The 23701-nt window shown below is 38.9% G+C and overlaps 1 protein-coding gene across 10 annotated transcripts in view; it reads right to left on the reverse strand.

Moving 5' to 3' along the window:
• LOC121318597 (ELKS/Rab6-interacting/CAST family member 1) overlaps nucleotides 1-23701 on the reverse strand; it is a 369254-nt gene that overhangs the window by 157221 nt on the left and 188332 nt on the right. For all 10 annotated transcript variants that reach the window (XM_041255448.1, XM_041255447.1, XM_041255446.1 and 7 more), the window contains 2 exons: nucleotides 22460-22591; nucleotides 7680-7840 (listed from right to left, as the gene is read on the reverse strand). In XM_041255448.1, coding sequence (XP_041111382.1) covers nucleotides 7680-7840; nucleotides 22460-22591 — 293 coding nt within the window. The remainder of the gene's footprint in view (nucleotides 1-7679; nucleotides 7841-22459; nucleotides 22592-23701) is intronic.

Here is a 23701-nt window from a genome sequence, read left to right on the forward strand (position 1 = left end):
CTATACCACGAGTTCGATACAATATTATTCGGTCATTATTAATTTTGGATGATGCTTTGCAGTGAAATCAACTACATTATGTGCCTCTCGAGGAAAAAAATAAATAAAAAAAAGTTCCCACAAAACCCTGCTGTGAAGCTTCATGACCCGCTCAATTTCACTTTTCTGGTTTTAAATTCTAAACAATATAAATTGATGGCAAACACATTTTAAAACTATTACAGAACCTTGGAATGGACACGCTGTTCCTTTACAATGTACAAGAATTCCTATTAAAACTCCCCTCGTCTATTTTGCCATTAATCACAGCTGACCACCGGATCTGCTGCTAGTCCCCACCCTTGTTAAACCAGAATCTAACTGGGTACTTTATCAGTCTATTAGCCTCATTCAGAAAGAAAGGAAGCAATTTGTCCGTTTTACTAAGTGAATTATCTCCATCAACTGACAGAAACTCCTGTTTGCCTAGAGTAAGCCGTCCGTTTAAACCCAAAAGGGTGCTAATGGTCCTAAAGCTGCCAGAGTAATTAATGGTGGGACTGCAGATGCCCCTCTCCCAATGAGGGTCCTGTGGTTAGGGGCTGGATTAACAATCAAGCAGGACTGAGCAGACAGCATGGAAGCATAACCTTCACACCTGAGTGTGGGCATGCACATGTGTGTGTGTTTTTATTAATCTATTTATTTATTTATTTATTTTAAACTGTTCTCATTAACTAGTTTGCACCGGACAATTTCTGATCATTGGCTGATTGCAAGCTTAACATAAATAAATCAATTATATGTCGATGCCTGAATCAGTGCTCACTGAATCAAAGCAAATTGCCTGACAGAAGCTTTGTCTTTTCATGACCATGGTCTAGCTATAATGAGGGCTTCTGTTTTTCAGGTTTTTTTTACATTGCCAAAAATTTTATCAGACCTATTTTTCATACTGTCCGATCAGTAAATTCATAGCTTCTTTCTGCTACTGACGTGCTGAAGCATCCTAGAAACTGCTCAAATCGAATCATAGATTGCAACAAAATACAGCAAAGTGCTCCATGATGGGAGATGCAGTCTCTTGTGTTCTTTCTGTGTTCATGTGATAAATAACTTAGCTATACAGTTCAATCTTGTCACATTTCATAGAATCTCACTTGGGGTTAATATTTTTGCTCAACAAAAACTCAAGCTTTGACTTTGTGTACATAACACATACTAGAAAATGATTGGTCAAAACATCTCTAATCCCTAGTAAAGAACCTTGAATGTTATCCTACAAACTAGCTGTTCAAAATCTGCTGGGAAATATGTAAATATTCATTTTTGTAATTTATCCTTTTCTGCTTGATGAAAGAAAATCTCCATTTTAGTATGCACCTTCTGAATGTTGTCTTTGAACTCATGTCGACTAAAGACTGCTTCCGCTGTGTCCTTTACGGTCAATCTATCTACAGTATAAAATCAAGTTTAGCAAATAAAGAAGAAAGAGAAAACCGCATTGCTCTTGAAATATTGAGGAAACCGGTTGTATTCATTACCAACTAAAACTGCATAAATCACGAGAAAAAAAGGGAAAAACCTTCAAAGGTTCATTTTTTTAACGTAGCCATTTTCTAATATTGCTTTAATATAAACAATGCAGCAATGACAGCAAAACAGTACTTTGGAACACTATTCTGGTGACATTATCGCATTACCGAGTATACTCTCAGCATTTAAACAGGGGGTGAATGAAGCGACAGGCTAAACAAATACTGTTTGTTGAACATGATGGGAAAGAGTCATCAGCTCATCACACCAATTTGAAGAAGCATTTGAAGTATTGATTCCCTGCGGTTTCAGACACTCAGTCATTTAGATGCCCATTTAGTTATTACTTCATTCATTTCAATGGCAATACATATTTGCTACCAATAGTCCAACATAAAAATGAGCAGTAATCTTATAGTAAAGGACATTCTTGTTAAGTACAAGCACCCATTCAGTGTGTCTTTATTACAATTTGTGCCTCTCCCTTTGGGTTTATCACAGCTTCTATACAGCTTGTCACAGCAGGCATATTGCATAAAGAGGGTCTTCTTTCCCAGCCACAGTTGACTGGATTGCAATGGTACTCACTTAATGGGTACAGGATAAAGATATTATGCACACAGAATGGTGTTTGTGTCTAATTCAGTTTTATGTGAGGTTTAGTTTTGTGTGTTTAATTAAGGGCTATTCATTGTAGGCATAATGTAAATTATATAGTAAATAAAAATAAAGTTATATTTAATTATAGTAAACACAAAAATGTTTGTTTTGTTATAGGTTATGTTTTGTTATATGATTGGACAAAATGTGATCAGATAGTTCTGTTTATTTAGGTAGTCAGGGACCGAGCAATTGTGGAGAACAGAGGCCGGGTTATAATTTATTATTTGTATTTATTTGGCAGACAACTTTCTTTATCTGACAGGTGCCTTTAGTCAAGATTAAATGCCAAAATACACTGCTTTCAAGGCAGATAAATTTGATAGTGACTTAGAACTGAACTGCTATAATACCTGCACAAATGTATCAAATCTTTTAGGATACACCCACTATAACAAACTTTCATACAACTCACACTGCATACCTTATCCTTTTCTGAAAGTGGTTTGGGGCTTTGTTTTATACCTTATCTGGACTTAGACTGCCCCCTACGGATTGTGACTAGGGAGACTCACTGGACCCCTAATGGGAGAAAATACATAAAACTATACTCAGAAACTACACAGCAAGCTAGTTTAGGAAGGCAAAGAGAAAATACAGTGCATGCCACATATATTACATCATCTTCCATTTTCATGTTGTACAGTAATCTTCGCATATAGGAACACCTGCTAAGAGAACACCCTTGTGGTGAAACATTTTTTTCCTTGTTTTTTTCCATTGTAAATGCTCCACCTAAAGGAGCATTTAGAGCGATTTGTTCACAACTGATACAGTAATGTTTTGTTAACTGATAACTCAAACATTATCGAACCAATTCAAATGGTTTATTCAGTCTTTATTCAAGCGACTAGTCATCATGAGAATGTCTTGAGGCACACTAACTGGTTTATTAAATCTTTCCAGAACCGGCGTCATATCATTGCCTCATTTTGTATGCTGATTGCCACGAGTACACCTCATCGCTACAAAATGGCATGCAAACAAACGGCGAAAAGCACTGCTGTTTCTCTTGCTACAAAAAGTTGGTAATTGTTTGAGCTCCTGAAAAATCTTGAATCAGACATATCACAAAGCAATTTGGTGCTTTCCGTTCTGGTGAGTTGCTTCACCATTCTGTTAAATAATTTTGTGCATGTCTTGAATATTGCTCCTGTACAAGTATTCACAAATAATCTAGACCTGCTGCTGCATTATGTAACGTGTATAGGGGTGCTGTGTTAATTTAGTTTGACAGTTTATTAACGTTAGTTTGTCTGTTACTTTATTATTATAGTATATTAACATACACTTGCCTATTGCTTTTCTCTTATTCTGTTCATTTCACATGTTGATGCACGTACATCATGACAAGTAAGAAATATTTATTGGTTCATATTCTGTCTGGTGGTCAACTCTGTCTTAAAGAACACAGCTAAGAGAAAACTTGGCTTGCTTTCCTAGGGGTGTTCCTAGTTGGAGACTACCGTATTGTCAAAATATGGTTTAGCGGCATTGAATAAACAATAGCGAGAAGTTACTGTTTCTTTCATCACAATTCAATGCACTTTCCTTGAACCTTTTTAAAGCCTGGTGAGAAGGCAGTAAAAGACTGAACAGCCCTGAGGATAACCGGTAGCTGATTCCACCACAGGGAGCCGAGGGAAGAGAAGAAGCAAACACAAGAGGAAGGAGAGTGAAAAAAAGAAGGCATAACAAGTTGGCCAGTAGAGAATAAGCAGAATATAAGGCCACACGAGGGGCAGCATGATGAACAGAGCGACAGGCAAGAGTAAAGGTCTTAAATTAGATGCAAGCAGAGAGGTAGCCAGTGGAGAGTGCAAAGCAGAAGGGTAGCGTGATAGTAGCGGGGTTGGGAAAATACCAGACGCCCAGCAGAATTTTGAATAAGCTGTAGAGGTCGAATAGCCAAAGCAGGGAGACCAGCGAGGAGAGAGTTACAATAATCTAATCTAGAAAGAACAAAAGCTTGGACCAGTTGAGTGGAATAAGTAGATAGAAAAGAGCGGATTCAATAAATGTTGCTAAGAAAGAAACAACAGGTACATGTTAGTGAAGAGATCTGTTGAGAATAAAAGAGGGAAGGGTCCAGAATAACATCTAGGTTTCTTGCACAAGGAGAAGGAAAAAGACTGACAGCATCAGGGGAGACTGAGAAAGAGAAGTCAGAGGAGAGAGGAGTAGAAGGAATGTAAAGGAGGTCAGATTTAGAAAGGTTGAGTTTGAGGTGATGTGAATGTGACCAAGATGAGATTGCTGACAGATAATCTGAAATGCGAGAGGAGATATGGGAGTCAAATGAAGGAAAAGAGAGAAACATCTGTGTATCGTCAGCATATGGTGATATGAGCAGCCAAAAGAGATGAGTACCTAGTACCAATCATATTAAACACCGAAAACATAAGGGGAAAGTACCAGTTTCCTCACCTTGGTGAATATGTTTTTGATTTGCTTTTTAAATGCATCCAGTCTAGAGATCTCTTCCCCATTTGTCAACACCGTCAACTCTTAAATGCAAAACCTTAAGTCCGGATTTGGGTTTTTTGATAAGTTGCTCAGTGCCAAGTACAACAGCAGACGAAGCTGCGTTATTGATTTCACGTTGGCTCAGTTTGGCTCGTCACAACCCACCCAGCAGCAAGCTGGTCCTGCATTTCAGATTTATGGACTGTTTTAAGTTTTTATTTTTAAATGTGCGGTTTTCTAAAAACGCTCACAGATACACAGTCTCCCTCTTGCCAGCTCCAGACCTCACTGTTTTATTATAGGGCTTGGAAGGGTCTCTGTGCTAAGCAGCTATTTGCTGCCTCTGTACTTGGAGCGTGCTTGGCTTGTATGGCAGCGCACACGTTGCATTCATTGAAACAAATTCTATCGAGATAAGGGTCCCAAGTGTGCTCTTCTAGTTTTATCTTCCAAAACAATGTGCTTGAATTAATGCCGTGTGTGGCCTGCCGTAAAAGCCAACTGCTCCTAAAAAGGGTAAGATTAAAAACGCTAACGCACAATTTCAGAAGTATGAAGGTGAGTGGAAGGATACTGTAGTGCCCTGTTTAACACTGACATTAACAAAAAAAATAATTCTACTTAACTTTGATTTAATGGTTCATAATGGTTCAACACTGTGTCAGTAGTGTATAACTCACACTAGTTACCAAAATCGTGTCAGATCTGCATATACGCCAGGAACTCACAGTATTTAAGATTAACAGAGTTTTACAAATATTTGTTTTGTTTGTATAAATACTTAAGCCCACAAAAGGTTATCTCTTGAATTCTAGTTTATATTATAGTGTATAAATGACTACGATCCACTGAAGCGTTAAATGCAGTCGACTGACAGCTGACCGACCACCTACTGCTGTATAGCGTGTGGAGCTGCTGTGCTGACTGACTGGTCCTGAGAAGATGATAAATCAAGAATTTTTACAATGTTGCAGACTCACAGACGTCCTCTGTAAAACTAGGAGAAGGAGGATGCAATTCCATGAGCACTTGGGCAAGCAATCCTTCTGGTGAGTGGAGTCCTGCGTACCAGCTTGGGAGTTCTCAGAACGAGTTGGCACTCCACAGACTTCTGGATTCCAGACTGATGGTGTTCAAGAAGCACTGTAAATCTTTTCTAGTGCACAATATATATATATATATATATATATATATATATATATATATATATATATATTATAATATATCCTTTCACTTTTCACGTTCGTTGCCCCTTTGCCCCAAAGTAGACCCAGGACACAGAAATGGAATTAATTTAAGTGCTGACGTGCACTTTTAATAAACACCAATCAAATAAATTAAACAAAACAAACAAACACCTAGTTCCTTCTTGGAGCACTAACTATACAGTCTGGAACCTAACTCAACCAGGACAGCTAAGCTGTTTACCTGTAACCCAAACACAACTCACAAGGTTTAACACAGCACTTTACCTTGACTGCTTGGAAGCAGACCACACCTTCTGCCTCCCTACGCACAGCAGCCTGGAACAGACTGGCTGCCTCTCTTAAATACCCTGCACCTGGCTCTAATTTACAACTACCATCAGGTGCAGGGGATTACTAAACAATTAAACAATTACACAATTAAACCCCATAATACCCAAATGTGCATTCTCACAAGGTTTTTAGCAGGGAAGGATTTTAACCCCCTCCCTGGTACCTTACAATATATACTGTGCTTTTTGTAATTTAGTAAATCAAAAAATAACCAAACAACCAAAGACAACATTTATCCGCTAGATGCTTTCAGAAAACACTGAAATAATTTGTTTTAGAAAAAATCTATATTTTAATTGGAGTTCCAGTACTTTAAGGACTATACCACTGTATATAAGGTTGATGGGATCGCCAGCATGCTGTACTTATTTTTTTTATTAGGAAATGATTAAACACATGTGATTTTGCTTTGCAAAATTTAAGCAGCTCAAAATCTCTGTCTGCTTCTGCCATACTTCCTTTTGTGTTAGCACAGCACGCATTAAAAGTTCTCGTGGGAAGTGATTATCTCGTGAGATAATAGCCATCATTTTCTAGATGTTTCCCTGTATCAGTTAAATCTAAAATTTACCGGTATGGATGTTCATGTACTGGTTATTGTATTGCCTGAGAATATCGCAATATACCGGTATATCGGTATTATCAAGCACCCCTACCATACAGACTAAGCCCAGTTACACAAATCCAGTAATTTTCCATTTTATATACAATAGCATGCCAAAGAAAATCCCTTTTTTATAACATAGTGGACACAGAAGAGGGTATACGATGTACATTACATATGTAGCATAACAGAAGGACGTGTTGTGTGAAATACTGTGATACTGCTTTAGAATTATGTGTATAGAGCTGGATTGATTGGCCAATGGCATGTTTTTATTGTAAAGCACCCTGGGTTGCTCCACGTAAAAAGAGCTGTATAAAAGCTAATTGTGTTGTATCATGTTGTATTGTGTATGCATATGCCAAGTACCACAATGTGATAATGAAAAACATGTTTAACCATTCACACCAAAATCTTACAACCGAATTATTTGGCCAAGTGAGAAAAAAAAAAAAAAAAAAAAAAAAGCTTTATAATTAATTTCACAGTTTTCCAGGAAAATATCAAAGCACTGCTGTGGTTTGGAGACAGGAACGGGTCAGACAGGACATGAACACAGCTCACCTGCTTCTATTCCCTGTGAATGGTGGCACCTGTCTCAGTGACCATCGTTAACCTGTAACAGTACTGCCATATTTGAAACCGAATTAAATATCAAAAACTAAATGGCCTTGCTAATTTACCTAACACAGACTGCAATTATAACCACTGAAAATGATTACAAACATCACAAAAAGCTAAGGGAAGAGAAAAAATTAAAGAAGATACTATGATTTGAAACTACTTGCTCTTTAAATATTAAAATAATTACATAACTACATACATACATAAATTAACTAATAAATACATAAACGAATGCATGAATGTGGGAAGAAAAAAAAAACAGTGTCTCTTACTTCATCTCCAAGACCTCCTCCAGGTGTTTCCTGCGCTCTGTGCGTAGGGTGGTCAGGTGAGCTTCCTTCTCCGCCAGGGACTGCTGCGTGGACGACAGCTTTGCTTTCATGGATTCCAGCTCCTGCTTCACCTTCTCCATGGCAGCCATCAGCTCCTCCATCTGCACAGAAACACAATACAGTTAGCCTGCAAAGCCAGCAGGGCTGCCACCTTGAGCCTGCATGCCTGGTTCCAAAGAGAGGTCCACTGGTGTGGCTCCATGCTGTGGGTGTAGGTAAGGCAGAGAAGATCGAATGGCACAAAGGATACAGCTCTGAGCTTTGAGCATGCATATTCATTTCCGCAAAGGGCTACCTCCTATATGTTGGGTTTGATAAAGGGGTGCCCCTTTGAGCGTGCATGAGTATTTCCAAAGAGGTCCCCATGCTGTGGGTTCAGGAATTGAAGGGGACTGCACTGTATAGGGTTGCCCTTTGATACATGCAGTTTGCAAAGAGGACTGAACTCCAATGCTTGAGTAGGAAAGGGAGGGGGAGGCAGAATAATACAGCCTGACTTTGATTTGCAAATACAGCACCACCTCTGTAGTAAGAATTCACATAGTTAAGAACAGCACGAACAGACACGTCCCAGTGGAGTTTACTGTGACTGTCATTCATTACAGGGATGGAAATTAGACTCCAAATGCATAGCTGTTTGATCCATTGCTGGTTTCACTATGAGTTTAAGACAACACATCTGAGCTTGTTACTTATACACTGTGGCTAATCAAGTGTGTTGTAAAACCTGGAAAGGGTGAAACTGCTTTGCAATCGGAGTCTTTTTTCCATCCCTAAATTGGCACAACAGCTAATCTTAAAGTGGTGACCATGGCTTAGCACTAGTAATATTAGCACTAGTAATATTATTACTGGTCCCCCACCCACTTTCTTCTGTTGAAGACCTTTCAGTTTGGGCAAGTTGTTTTTATTTTTTTTTATGCAGCGGATATTTCAAAGAACACACTATAATGTACATGAAAACCTACTGCTGTTTCTTGGTCCCTAATCATTTAAACTCTTCTAAATGGTTGCAATCAGACCCACAGCAGTGGGTTAGTAGGATGCAGCACTTTATCTATAGTGTGACGTTTTAATATCTGCATATAAACAGTAAAAACTGATCAACTAATGAATAACCTAAACTCCACATCAGGAAAGCTGAGTGCTCAACTTGCTGTTTCTAATAGCCCCATTCCAGGTGGGCCTGTGGAACTAATGGAAGGTGTAACAGTGCAGCAAGCCGGGTTTGCTTATTAGCCTGTTATAAAAAAACAACTCTACTACATTGACATGGAGCCTAGAGAAGGCCCTGCAATAGCCAAGCTTCTGTATTAAACTACTAAAACAAGCAGTTTCTTCCAATTCACCATCCGTATGTTAATCTGACTAACAAGCCATCAATGTAAAAGCACTGTGTTAGATACAGTAGCACTTCAAGGTGATGACGGCACACATGCTGTTGTCTCTGACTGCTGCACCGAGGGAATCCAAGTCACCTGCAACCCACTACATGGCAATGAATTCCATGCACAGCCTTGCCTGTTTTGTTTCGGTCTCCCTGGGCTTTACAAATGAAGAGCACTGAATCTGTTCTATTGAACAAATTGGTCTACCTTCCTCTCCAGGCCTCGATGATACAAATCCTTCTGGCTGCTATCTTCTCTCCATTTCTTCACAGTGTGCCAAGATGTGAGCTATTAATTAGCTCTGTTCACTGTTAGATCCTGGAGCCTCGAACAGTTAAAGACATATGCTTTTTTTTATTTTATCCAAAACAACCTAATTGGGCACAGAGGATTAAAAAAGGTCGACAAAAAGCCCTCTGTGATGCTACAGTGCTTCAACACACTGACCTCCTTGTTTAAGTTATTATTACTTTTTAACCCCACCTAATGCAAAATATTATTTTACAGAGACATGCCTCTCTACCAGTCAGCAAAAACAAAAATATTAAGCATTCAGCCACACTTAAAGTATCTCTTTCCAGGCCTCAGTTACAATCACTAGGCCCACTCTGCTTACATGCTTCTACACATTGCTTATCTAGTCCTTCCGCTGTAACCACCAAGCCATACTGCTTACCTCCCAGTCCCACAGCTCTAACCAGAAGGCCACAATACTTCTTACACTTTCACTTCAAACCACTATGCCTTTCAAATCTCAGCTCCAGAAACTAGGACACACTACTTCCCAGTCCTGAGCCTTTTAACACTGGGTCTAACTCTTCCGTAGCCATCAGCTATAACCACCAGACCACCCTGCCTCCCAGTTCTTTAGCCCTGGCAACTGGGCCAAACTGTACCCAGAACTCAGCTCTAACCTCTGGGTTAACACTGCCTCACAGATCCTCATCTAACTACTAAGCCACACTACTTCCCTGTAACTCAGCTCTAACCACTAGGCCACACTGCCTCCCAATCCCTCATCACCAACCACAAGACCACACTGCCTCCTTGTATGTCAGCTCTAACCACTGGGCCACACTGCTTCCCAGTTCCCCATCACGAAACACGAGGTCCGGAGCTCCAACACTTGGCTATTATGTAACACCACCACACTAATTTAAAAAAACGTCAGATACATGCAAATTCCTTGTGGCACTGAGCCCTTTTTGTGAACTTTAATTAACTTTAAATACAACTATATGTTTGCAGTGGATCACTAATATATTCTGTGTGTTGCGGAAAGTTGGGTTCCCCTCCGAGGGAGAGTGTGGATTTTGTTGACGCACTGTACTAATCTGCATGACTAACCTGTTACCCCCTTCAAGGCCCGGCAAATGGAACTCATTTGGGCACGACAGGGAGGCATGGCGGGCCGGGGAGAAATGGCATCTTTCCCTGTAAAAGGCTCTAATCGCTAGCAGGCTGATGGGAAGGGGGAGCTGTGGAGAAGGGGAGGAATAGCCAGCTGTGCTCCCTCACAGCCACACAGATTGGGCACTAACTGATGTCTCTACTGCTAGATCTGCATAATCGCAGGCTTTCATTATTTGTGGTATTCAGATTGTAAACTAAATGTTCCATCTCAGTGGATCTGTGGTATTGAAATATCATCGTCTTCTATTAATAACAATGGTTAATTTCAGTTAGACCGAGAACATGTAATAAAACGTTCTTGAGAGAATCACAGAATACAGTACAAACTGTAAAAGACACAATCCCCAATGATGTGGTTTGTATATGAAATCACTACCACAAACAGTTTGATGCAGGAGGCTTAGACAGCGTGACGGCGGCAATTTTGTATATTTACTGTCATAACAGGGTTATTTTTTCTTGTACTGTATGATAGCCCCAGTCGAGTTTAACTAAGAATCATAGAATGCAGTTATGTACAGAGTGTGGATCCAATATCTCAAAGGATCAGCGTCAGCGTCACAGGGCTCCAATATAGCAGCCATGCTAAGCCACAGGTCAAAGTGACGGGTACCGTTAGAGTTTGCTTGTGGACTTTCCATAACTAAACATGACATAACATAAATAAAACACATAAGATGTCTAATAGTAAATACTCTTTATATGTGTAAAAGCATTACTGACATACACATGAACAACTTGATAACGTTTTATTACAGGTTGGGTCTAACTGAGACAGTCAGAATGGTTTTAGGAAAAGGAGAACATGTCTAACTAACCTGCTTGATTTTTTGAGAATGCAACATCTACAATGCATAATTGCAAAGCATATAACTTGGTTTATCTAGATTTCCAGAAAGCTTTTAAAAAAGTCCTGCAAAAAGATTAATTCTCTAAGGGGCTCCCAAGCGGCGCATCCAGTAAAGGCGCTCCGCGTGGAGTACTGGATGCACCCTATAGCCTGGATTTCGCCGATCGAGTCCAGGTTATTCCATTGCCGATCGAGGACGAGCGCCACCCGGGGGGAGGGAGGGAGGTTTAGGTCAGTCAGGGTGTCCCCGGCTCACCGCAGACCAGTGACCCCTGTGGTCTGGCCAGGCACCTGCGGGCTTGCCTGTAAGCTGTCTAGGGCTGTGTTGGCCTCCGACGCTGTAGCTCTGAGTGGCTGCATGGTGAGACTGCAGTGTGTAAACAAGCGGGCACACGCTTCTGATGACAGCGTCTGTTCGTTTTCACCCCTCCTGAGTCAGCGCAGGGGTGGTATCGTTGATCTGAGCCTAAAAATAATTGGACACTACTAAAGTGGGGGGGGGGAATAATTGGCGCCACTACATTTATAAAAATAAAACAAAATAAAAAACGAAATGCATGCATATTGATTAGGGAGTGGTTAACATGCAGAAAACAGAAAGTACTGATGAGAGGAGAAACCTCAAAATGGAGCAAGGTAACCAGTGGAGTACCACAGGGATTAGGGCATCTGCTCTTCCTAATCTACATTAATGACGCTAGTATAGTAAACAAACTTGTTAAATTTGTAGATGACATAAAAATAGGAGGAGTGGTAAACACCGATGCAGCAGCAAAGGTCATTCAAAATTATATAGACAGCATTCAGAACTGAGCAGAGACATGACAAATGACATTTAATATAGAAAAAAGTGTAAGGTACTGCATGCAGGAAATAAAAATGTCCATTACAAATACCATATGGGAGATACTGAAATTTTAGAAGGAAGCTACGAAAAAGATCTAGGAGTTTATGTTGACTCAGAAATGTCTTCATCTAGACAATGAGGGGAAGTAAAAAAAGGCCAACAAAATGCTCAGATATATAGTGAAACATTTAAATCAAGGGAAGTAATGCTAAAACTGTACAATGAATTAGAAAGACCTCATCTAGAATATTGTGTTCATTTCTGGTCACCTTGCTACAAAAAGGATACTGCTGCTCTAGAAAGAGTGCAAAGAAGAGCGACCAGAATTATTCGTGGTTTAAAAGGCATATCACATGCAGACAGGCTAAAAGAACTGAAGCTATTCTTGAACAAAGAAGACTACACAGCGATCTGATTCAAGCATTCAAAATTCTAAAGGTATTGACAATGTCGACCCAGGGGACTTTTTTGACCTAAAAAAACAAACAAGGACCAGGGGTCACAAATAAAGGGGCATGCAGAACAGAAAATAGGAGGTACTTTTTTACACAGAGAATTGTGGGAGTCTGGAACCAACTCCCCAGTAATGTTGTTAAAGCTGACAAACCTTTGGATCCTTCAAGAAGCTGCTTGATGAGATTATTGGATCAATAAGCTACTAACAACCAAATGGGCTGAATGGCCTCCTCTAGTTTGTAACCTTTCTTATGTTTTTATGGTCTTGCTGTATGGCAGCTGTCTCGTCTGTATCCCCATCACCAGGGACATGCACTCACTGTAGGGACAACACTGTCTTGTTTTATTAACTTGTTATGAATTACATTAGCTGTCACACCTCCCATTTACATATAGCGTGGGCCTGTCGGACTGCTGTCCGTTATTGTTTTCCAAGCACGAGATATCGACTTTTATGGCAAAATAAGATGTAAAGGAATATTTGTGAGTCAGGCTTTTTGATGGATTATGCTGATGGTATTTTGCACACAGGGAAAAGTGCTTCACTTAAAAACAAAGAAAGTTCCTTTGCATCAAAGCTGCTTTCCGGTTTGAGTATGTCTTGGCAGCAGAAACGCTTTCAATAACTCCAATAAATTCAATAACTACATTATTGTTTTTATTTGTGAAGATGTTTGAAGTCCACTCAATTCATTATCTTCAACTAGTGTGGCTTTGCACAGAGCTGGCTGTCTTCCCGGTTGCTGTTAGCAACAAGGAGACTTTTCTCATGGGCTTTCTCAGGCAAGGTTTATAATTGCTGCCGTTATCTTTTTATTATACTGATAATTAAACCAATATTAAAACCAACATGAAATTTTATAACTGCTATGTTTTCATGCTAAGCATTGGGAAAAGATGTTTTCAGTTGTAGCAACACCTTCTCACAATTAAAATCAGATTGCATGATCTTTACGTCAGGGGTTTCAAACCCTCGTCCTGCAAAGCACCAATCCTACAGGCTTTATAAGTGTCTTTACATCATCAATGGCTAAAGATCTGGAACACATGTTAATCTTGACTAATTAAGCCAATAACTGGTTAAATTAAGAAACTTGAGAGCTTGTTTGAATGAAAACCAGAAGACTCTGTAGCTCTCCAGTTCCAGGGTTGGAGATCAGTATTTTACATGTACAGCCCTCTTAAAGCTCCACGATCTCACAGTAAAAATACAATTGGCTTGCGTTTGTTTGCCATTATATCGTCCACAGCTTAGCCTTCTGCTTACTTTATACCATGGTAGTTATTGCTGTCTGCAATGTTACAAGCTAATGTGCAAGAAAACAAAAGGCACAGCAGTGATTAAGAGGATGAATGTATTTCTACTGTTCTTAAATTTCAGTACTGATAGTGCAGTAGTTACCAACCTTGCACCTTAAAAAACAAAAACAACTAGCAAGCAAATGTGCAAGAAAAAAAGACAAAACAAAGAGCTATTTAAGAAATGAAGAAAATTTGTATACAGGATGCTCTAAGAATACTTGCCTCCTTACGCTATGAATGCGGACACAGAGAGAGAAAGAGAAAAAGAGAAAACAAGCAATAAGACAGCAGGAAGAAAATGGTGACAAACACAAGCAACAACTGCAGCAACATTTTGAAAGCATTTTGATGGAGAGGCTTGTGATGGATGGACTAGTTTCCACCATAAATCACTAGTGAGGAGACTCATGGGCACAGCCTTGCAGTACTGGAGGGAGTCTGAAACACCATTGCCACATTCCCATTTGCATCAGTGAAATCAGTACTCTTATCTTGTACAATGCTAAGATCACTGGAGACTGGAGCTCAGGCCTCCCGAGGTGAAAGGCACTGAAGTTGGGTGGAGTCCGCTCTAGCTGCAGGGTGCTCAGTTTTTGCTATGGAGGTGCAAATGGGAGGATGGTTGTCGTTTTGTGCCTGAATTTCATCACCAATCTGAAATCTCTGGATTCATTTTAGTATCAAACTGAAAATTAGCTAGAATCATTAGCTAGTACATAATGATTCCAAGTCTTTTTTGCATTAGTTTTCAGTGAAATCAATCGATTAATTTGTATTATGATTAATTTCTTAAATGGTCCAAGAATAAGCCTTCATTCTGCTGTCTATTTTGCATGATCTTGCTGTAGGTTCACTCTTCTGCACCGATGTATTGAAATAAACGTCAGATTTCTACTTCCGGGTTGGAGCCACGACATTTTAATCACTCACTGTAAAATGAAGCAACCACAAGCCATCATTAGTGATGGTACTGAAGCATGTGTACTTAGGCCAAGGAGGAAACATTTCCAGGCTTTAATGTAACATGAACAACAACTGCCAGGCAGCTTTATCACACCTAGTTTGGCCACTGGATATTTTCCATTTGTGGCTAGTAGACCACAAAGAACACAGCATTATTTCTAATGGTTTATATGCTAGATCAAAGAAATAAAAGCTACATATCGTTATATACAATGAACCATATTTACCAAAGCTTTTTCTACTCCAGTATGCTATTTGCACCATTTTTGTGAAAAACTGAGAAACAACAAGTTAATTTAAAACCTGAAGACCATTTAAGGTCACCAGTGGTTCATCTTACCACGCTGCAGGGGAAGTGAAGCGATCAGGAGCTAGCTGGTTCGAATCCTGGTGGAGCATTGCATGGGTTTCTGCACTGGGCATAGCTCAAGGCCAGGTCGATATTGCCCAGGTTGGGTCCTGGTCTCCAAAGTACAGTAGCTTTGTAACATGGATTTCTTATATACATCTATATAAGACACCACTGTTTTTGAACTTTATGTAGGCAGGACTATTGGTTTCTTTCATGACCATTACATTCACAAAACACCAAAATATTGTGAAAAGAAAATATGACAAAGAGTTCCACAAAATTATTTGAAATGTAAACAAAATTATAACCACACCACAAAAGATGAAATAAACACATTTATACAGCAACGACGGTAATATAAGTAGCCAAAACAAAAAATGAAATACCAAAAAAAGATGATTGTTCACATTTCGTACCTTGAACCACTTAAAGCCAGCGTGGTTGGAATCATGCATTTGTTCATATAATTGCTTCAGACAGCAAGTGAGTAGCACAGCAGTGGTAGACAAAAAAGAGAAAAAAAACAAGAAAAAAAGAACAGAAATAAAATCATGCAAAGAAAAAATTAGAAGCAGAGACTTTGAACGGATCAGTGGAAACAGTCGACAGTCAACATTAAATCACACAAGTGCAGGACTGTGACAGGAGCATTTTAGAAGGAGAAAGTAAGACAAAGGCAAAGCAAGCACTCTTCTCAAGTCAGGTGTAGAGAGTTAGCAAAGATAGAGAAATAACCTAACACACTTACTTCAAATCAGTTCAGCTTGTATTCATTTATTCTGTTTTGAGTCTGCATTAGACAACACATTCTAATTGGGATGTTTTGGATTTTTAATATCACAGGCATATAGTAACTGTTAATATTGGTTGTCTCTCTGTGATTTAACAGAGAACATGCTGATTGGCATAATATACAATATTGCCTGTGATGTCTGACATAGGATACAGTAAATATGACATGCTCCCAAGCCCCTGCCAAGTCCTTTAAAAATATTTTCCTATGTCATGTTGAAGTCTCCCTTTTTTGTTGGGCGAGGGGAGGCTCATAATCTTGTCAATGTCCTGGGGTCAGATCTCTAGTTCTTCAGAATCATAGAAGACAATAACCAAGGATTTTACTTACACATGTTTTCTTTTTCTTTCAGCAGAACAGCTTTCCCTTAAGATGAGGGAACTCAAAGCCACTTTTTCAGGAACAGTGGCTTGAAACCTGGTTGCAGGAGACTGGGAGACCTAGTTTGAGGCAACTTTGCTGTATCAAACCCCAAGTCCAAAAAGTGGCTTCGGGTCCATTTAACCTGCCACCGCTGTAGATTCACTCCCTGTGCAGCAGGTACTGGAACCCCAGCTAAAACATGGAGCTTTACACTCACTTTTCTACAGATACATTTAGCCAGAGTTGGGGACTCGGACTTAAGTCCGACTCGAGTCACTTTTTTGGGAAATAACTTGAGACTTGACTCGGGACTTGGACTACTTGACTTGAGACTCTCTCTCCCTCTCATGCTGCGAATTTGTGTGTGTGTGAGTGTGTCTGTCTGCCTGGCCCTTGTCAGCGCTGGCAGATTTTCTATTGAATGCTATGCTCAATTTTGGAAGTAACCACCGAAAAAGTAGCCAAATTGTGTTTTTAAAACCAGCCAAAAACAGCAAAAGACTTAAATATATATTACAAAAGGAGACATATGTGCTAGATATTTATTTAAAATAAAAAAGAACACATGTAAGTGGTGTTTTGAATGATTTATTTATTTATATATGGGGTTTGCTTGTTTTTTTCTCACAATCTACAGTACAAGCGCTACTGTTTCTTATGTGATGAGATGAAATGTGGTAGATCCACGATTGTTTTTTTTTTTATTCAGAAGGTAGTGTAAAATTAAAGTGTTGTGAACTGTTGGCGTACAGTCTATAAAACAATAAATCTAATTATATTCTAATTATATTTGCACTGATACAGTTCTTAGTTTGCACGGCATTGTGTTGATTGAAATCCTTCACTGATGATGACCTCATAATCAAAAGGCATAGAAAAAAAAATGCACGGAAGACAATATTTACCCTCTAGGTGCTTTCAAAACAAGCCACATTTGTAACTGCTGTCCGTAAAAGGAAGCATTTCTGCTATTATTTTTTATTTAATTATTTATTTTCAATTTCAGACTTGTTTGTATATTTGCTTCAGAGACGGTAAGATATTGAAGTTTTGAAAAAGGCAGTTAATATTTTCCCGAGGGTACTCAGAGGAGACAATTACTCTGAATAATCCTGCAATCGCTTTAGATAAGGCGTCAGCTAAATTAATTTATTAATAATAATAATAATAATAATAACCATCATCATCATCATCCTGCAGGTCTCTTTTTGTTTTGCTTAAGGGGTGGGAACTTTTAGCTCAACTGCTGCAACTGGATGAACTTATGTCATACAGTGGTGACTGTCTGTCTGTCTGTCTGTCCCATAACCACCTTCCAGAGCTTTCTGGGCTACGGGTCAGACGTAGACCCCGTCTACTGCTGCCTCTGGAAAGATAGCATACACCACCTGTGGCTATAGCCTGTTCTGCAAATAAACAATGTTTTCAAAGTTGAAACTGATATGTGAAGTTTATGTTGCAGTTTCAAGAAGTTGATATATTGTATGCCTATGGTACAGACTTGACACTTGATCGTTGTGTCTTGAGACGTGACTTGAGATTTGGCTGCTGGGACTTGGAACATGACTTGGGACTTGACAAAAATGACTTGGTTACAACTCTGCATTTAGCTATAGCAGGATAAATTAACTTGACCAGAGATAAAGTAGAAATAAAGCATGGGAAACTATCGGAATCATAAGAAACTTGATAGGCTAATGACAGAATTTAATTTCTTACCTGTTTCATACCACATTGTGTGCATTCTGTATGATCATCTATTGTTGTTTCTGCTCAGATCATTACTTAGCAGGAAAAAAGGCTGCTGAAAAGACTCCTCAAGGCTGATTGTAAGGATGCATATTAGTACTGCACAGACTTCAGTGCACAATGCTTCTCCTTTGGTGTTCAGTGCAGAGCAGGACGCAAAAAAATACATACACAAAAAGCTTTGACGAGTCTAGTGGTTGAAAAAGTTAATTTGCTTATGCAAGAGGAATTTGACACATATAATTATTAGTGGTCACATCTAAAACAATAAGGGCTTTTTGAGTGTGCAACCAACCTTGCCTTTGCGAGCGTCATCAAGCAAAATAAAAAAAATAAAAAAAAAAAAAAAAAAAAAAAAAATGAAATAATAGAAAGCGTCGTTTAATAAGACTGTTCGTGTGTTAAAAAATGCGCATCGTGTTCCAAGAAATTAATGCTATTAGAGGTTGACGCTAATTTAACGCGTTAATCGCAGAAGTTAATGCGATTAATGACAGCCCTAATATATATATATATATATATATATATATATATATATATATATATATATATATATATATACAGTGGCTTGCGAAAGTATTGACCCCCCTTGGCATTTTTCCTATTTTGTTGCCTTACAACCTGGAATTAAAATTGATTTTTATTTGGATTTCATGTAATGGACATACACAAAATAGTCCAAATTGGTGAAGTGAAATGAAAAAAATAACTTGTTTCAAAAAATTCTAAAAAATAAATAACGGAAAAGTGGTGCGTGCATATGTATTCACCCCCTTTGCTATTAAGCCTCTAAATAAGATCTGGTGCAACCAATTACCTTCAGAAGTCACATAATTAGTTAAATAAAGTCCACCTGTGTGCAATCTAAGTGTCACATGATCTGTCACATGATCTCAGTATATATACACCTGTTCTGAAAGGCCCCAGAGTCTGCAACACCACTAAGCAAGGGGCACCACCAAGCAAGCGGCACCATGAAGACCAAGGAGCTCTCCAAACAGGTCAGGGACAAAGTTGTGGAGAAGTACAGATCAGGGTTGGGTTATAAAAAAATATCCGAAACTTTGAACATCCCACGGAGCACCATTAAAGCCATTATTAAAAAATGGAAAGAATATGGCACCACAACAAACCTGGCAAGAGAGGGCCGCCCACCAAAACTCATGGACCAGGCAAGGAGGGCATTAATCAGAGAGGCAACAAAGAGACCAAAGATAACCCTGAAGGAGCTGCAAAGCTCCACAGCGGAGATTGGAGTATCTGTCCATAGGACCACTTTAAGCTGTACACTCCACAGAGCTGGGCTTTACGGAAGAGTGGCCAGAAAAAAGCCATTGCTTAAAGAAAAAAATAAGCAAACACATTTGGTGTTTGCCAAAAGGCATGTGGGAGACTCCCCAAACATATGGAAGAAGGTACTTTGGTCAGATGAGACTAAAATTGAGCTTTTTGGCAATCAAGGAAAACGCTATGTCTGGCGCAAACCCAACACCTCTCATCACCCCGAGAACACCATCCCCACAGTGAAGCATGGTGGTGCCAGCATCATGCTGTGGGGATGTTTTTCATCGGCAGGGACTGGGAAACTGGTCAGAATTGAAGGAATGATGGGTGGCGCTAGATACAGGGAAATTCTTGAGGGAAACCTGTTTCAGTCTTCCAGAGATTTGAGACTGGGACGGAGGTTCACCTTCCAGCAGGACAATGACCCTAAGCATACTGCTAAAGCAACACTCGAGTGGTTTAAGGGGAAACATTTAAATGTCTTGGAATGGCCTAGTCAAAGCCCAGACCTCAATCCAATTGAGAATCTGTGGTATGACTTAAAGATTGCTGTACACCAGCGGAACCCATCCAACTTGAAGGAGCTGGAGCAGTTTTGCCTTGAAGAATGGACAAAAATCCCAGTGGCTAGATGTGCCAAGCTTATAGATACATACCCCAAGAGACTTGCAGCTATAATTGCTGCAAAAGTTTGTGCTACAAAGTATTGACTTTGGGGGGTTGAATACTTATGCACGCTCAAGTTTTCTGTTTTTTTTGTCTTATTTCTTGTTTGTTTCACAATAAAAAATATTTTGCATCTTCAAAGTGGTAGGCATGTTGTGTAAATCAAATGATACAAACCCCCAAAAAATCAATTTTAATTCCAGGTTGTAAGGCAACAAAATAGGAAAAATGCCAAGGGGGGTCAATACTTTTGCAAGCCACTGTATATATATATATGATATATATATATATATATATTATATATATATATAATATATATAATATACTATATATATATATATATATATTTGATGATCCCACGAATAATTTAATTAGGCTTTGACTATATACTGGGATAAGATCCTTTAGATAGTTATTTGGCTCAAATTTCCAATTGCTTTCATGCATACTGTAAGTAAGTTTTGTAGTTAACTATAATTCCACTCTTTATTGCAAATTTGTATAAAGATTGAAATTAATCCAAATTGAATAAAATTAGTCGAAATTGAGGGATATGAAATTTGGGTAAAAAGCACACACACACATCGTGGAATAACTGCACCCTGACGCTACATGTGTGTGGAAGTGATTAAGCTCAGTATCGGTTTGAATTACAACCCCCTTTAGTCAAACCTCACTGGAGCTTCACCATTCAGAAAAAGCAAGGAAACATACATATAGATCACTGTGATCTGCATTCAGTCAATCAAATATAGGCAGGCAGTGACCTTCAATATCTCAGTCAATGGGTATCATTGATGTCATGACTTTTTGGGGGGGGGGGGGGGGGGTGAGATCGGGGTGACAGTATACTCGTGGGACATGTTTCATATTAAAATATATGGCCTATTCCAACACGTATCTATTCAGCAATACCAACAAATGTAGTAAACAAGAGTCTGATTGGTTGCCTTGTTGTCATGAATATTTTGGGTACCACTGCTTTTCTGAGACAGTTTGCTCATTCATGTCAAGGTTGCATATTTGAAGAGCAGAAGACTATCTATTCAGGGATACCAAGATGTTTATTAAGGAAGCGTTGGGCCAAACAAATGTCCTGCCCCCCCTTTATAGTTTTATATTTATTTACAATTTAAACTGTTTTAACCAACTGCTAAATCACAAAGGAGTCACTCACTTTATTACTCACTTCACTGCAATTACAATCATCAGTTTCCTTTAGTTTCCTTTACTCATAAACTGGCGTTTAAATAATATTAAAAATAATAATAATTTTGAATTCTCTTTTATGAATAACATGAAATTGCCTAAAAAAAACAAAACATTCATTGAGTTACAGTTATATCCTTCAAAATTGTAATTAACATTGTTTAAAAATAAATATGGTTATTGAAATAAAACAAAGCTTAATGTTAATGGGTCTGCAGTCGGTAGGTGTCAAACAGCACTGGTAATGGTATCGTACTTCGCTTGACTCGTGAGTTTGCGATCCTGAATTTCTTAGACTATTTGTTGCTGTATTGTTGTTGTCAATAGCATAATAACTACTAGAAAGTGTATTTTGAGAAGTGCAAGCATGTTTAGCATGCATGTGGTACAGCAGACTAGATGCACTTCTGTGATACTGGAACTCACTGTGACAATAGATACAGGCAACCCTCTTTCTATCCAATGAACCGTCAGAACGTTTTTAAAAAATAAACTTCCCATTCAAAGTCCTTCAGTTTGAGTGTTTTGCTACATAATACGGTTCCGTGACTAATTATATATTGAAACGATGACGACACTCATTCAATCATGGCATCCACTCGAGTGTATTAAAATGTTGCCGCAGGAAATTAACTAAGGTATGCTAAGAGGGACAAGACAAGAGTGCGATTAACGTGTGTTAAAAAAAAATTAATATCCCAAAAAAGTAACGCATTAAATACAGACGATTAACTATGATTAATTGACAACCCTATGTGGAACAACATATAAGTTTTGGCAATTTCTGGCTTTAATAAAAAAGGCCCTATCAATCAAAGGTAACCTTAAATATAGAAAAATGGTGCTAAGGAATGCACATACCACATACCAGGTTTTCATCACAAATTGTTGAGTGGTTTTCAAAATACAGTCAGACATTAACATGGGCAAGCCGACTACCTCTAAAATCAGCTGGAGCGGATTATCTTGCTCACTTTGATCTCGGGCTATTTCAGAATAAATACTGCCCTATGAAAAACTCTTAATATGAGGTAAAGTAGGTGTTGAAAGATACACACACACACCCACAGACCAGGAGGACCCACCTGCTTCTCTGCGTGTGAACGGCCCGATTCCTCCTGGGCCAGCACCATCTCTCGCTCTGCAGTGATCTGCACGCTCTCCCTCAGAGCCTCCTCCAGCTCCTCAATACGATCGTCCTTCTGACGCAGGGAGTCCTACAGGGAGGCACAAAAACCAGCAAGGTGCTTTGTTATTTAAATTCTTTGCTTCTTGGACCACTTCCTCCATCACACGTAAATGAAAAAGACAAGGGTCCATAAGGAACAATGATGCAAAAATGTAATGGATACTATGGTAGCTGTTTCATCTTTAATGGAACTACCATAGGGTATAGTTGCACAAATGAACGATTCTATGGCTGTATTAACTATTTTTTGTTTGTGTGTATCAAATCCTATGTAGGCCCATTTGAGCAAATGTTCTAATTTTGAAGTACATTCTCCTACATCCATTTTTTTTATGTAAGCACGATCTTTAAACATCTTAATGTGAGTCTCCAGAATTATGCAATCTGATTAATATTTAAAAACAATATTATTTTTAGATGGGGCTATAAAGATAAAAAAATATTTATTTGGCCATCATTTTCCATTGGGCCTATAACCTTGTCCTTCAGTGATAACGTTTTTAATAACAGACTGTAATACTGAAATTCTATGGTGGTGGTTTTTCCATTGAACTGTATGCTACATGCCTCTTGTATTGTATGAAACTTTGTGTAGTAGCATAAAGCGCCTCCTACTGCTGACCGAACTTACTATGCTGCTGCATCTGTATTAAGGATAGTGTGCAACACCAACAAAATTAGTGGTCCTTTTACACACACGCAAAAAACACACACACAAAACACACAGCATTTCAACATGCCATGTCCATGCACGACTGACACAAAGATCGAGTTTATCAAAGCAGCAAACTAGTGCTTGCTAACGGTTTAGTTTACTTTGCATTAAACAATGTGTCAATTTCAATGAGTGGTGCAGCTGTACTGACGTCTGTCCAGTGCGCACTCACATCTGGAGACTCCTAAACACAACTGCATCTCAGTGGGTTTAATCCTGGGCAAACACATTTAAACAAATCCTTGATTTATCAATACCAGCTGCTTACTCCAGTCCCGATGACTGTACAAGATAAACAGCAAAAAGATAACAGACCTAATCTAACAGATCGGCTGATTAGTCTTTCAGCAAGGTATGCCTCTGTGCAGTGCAGAACTATTAATTTCTAGGGCTTTTATTTTGTCTATTTCCAGATTTAATTGC

Source organism: Polyodon spathula, chromosome 7 (genome assembly GCF_017654505.1).
Source record: "Polyodon spathula isolate WHYD16114869_AA chromosome 7, ASM1765450v1, whole genome shotgun sequence".
In the NCBI taxonomy this organism is placed as follows: Eukaryota; Metazoa; Chordata; class Actinopteri; order Acipenseriformes; family Polyodontidae; genus Polyodon; species Polyodon spathula.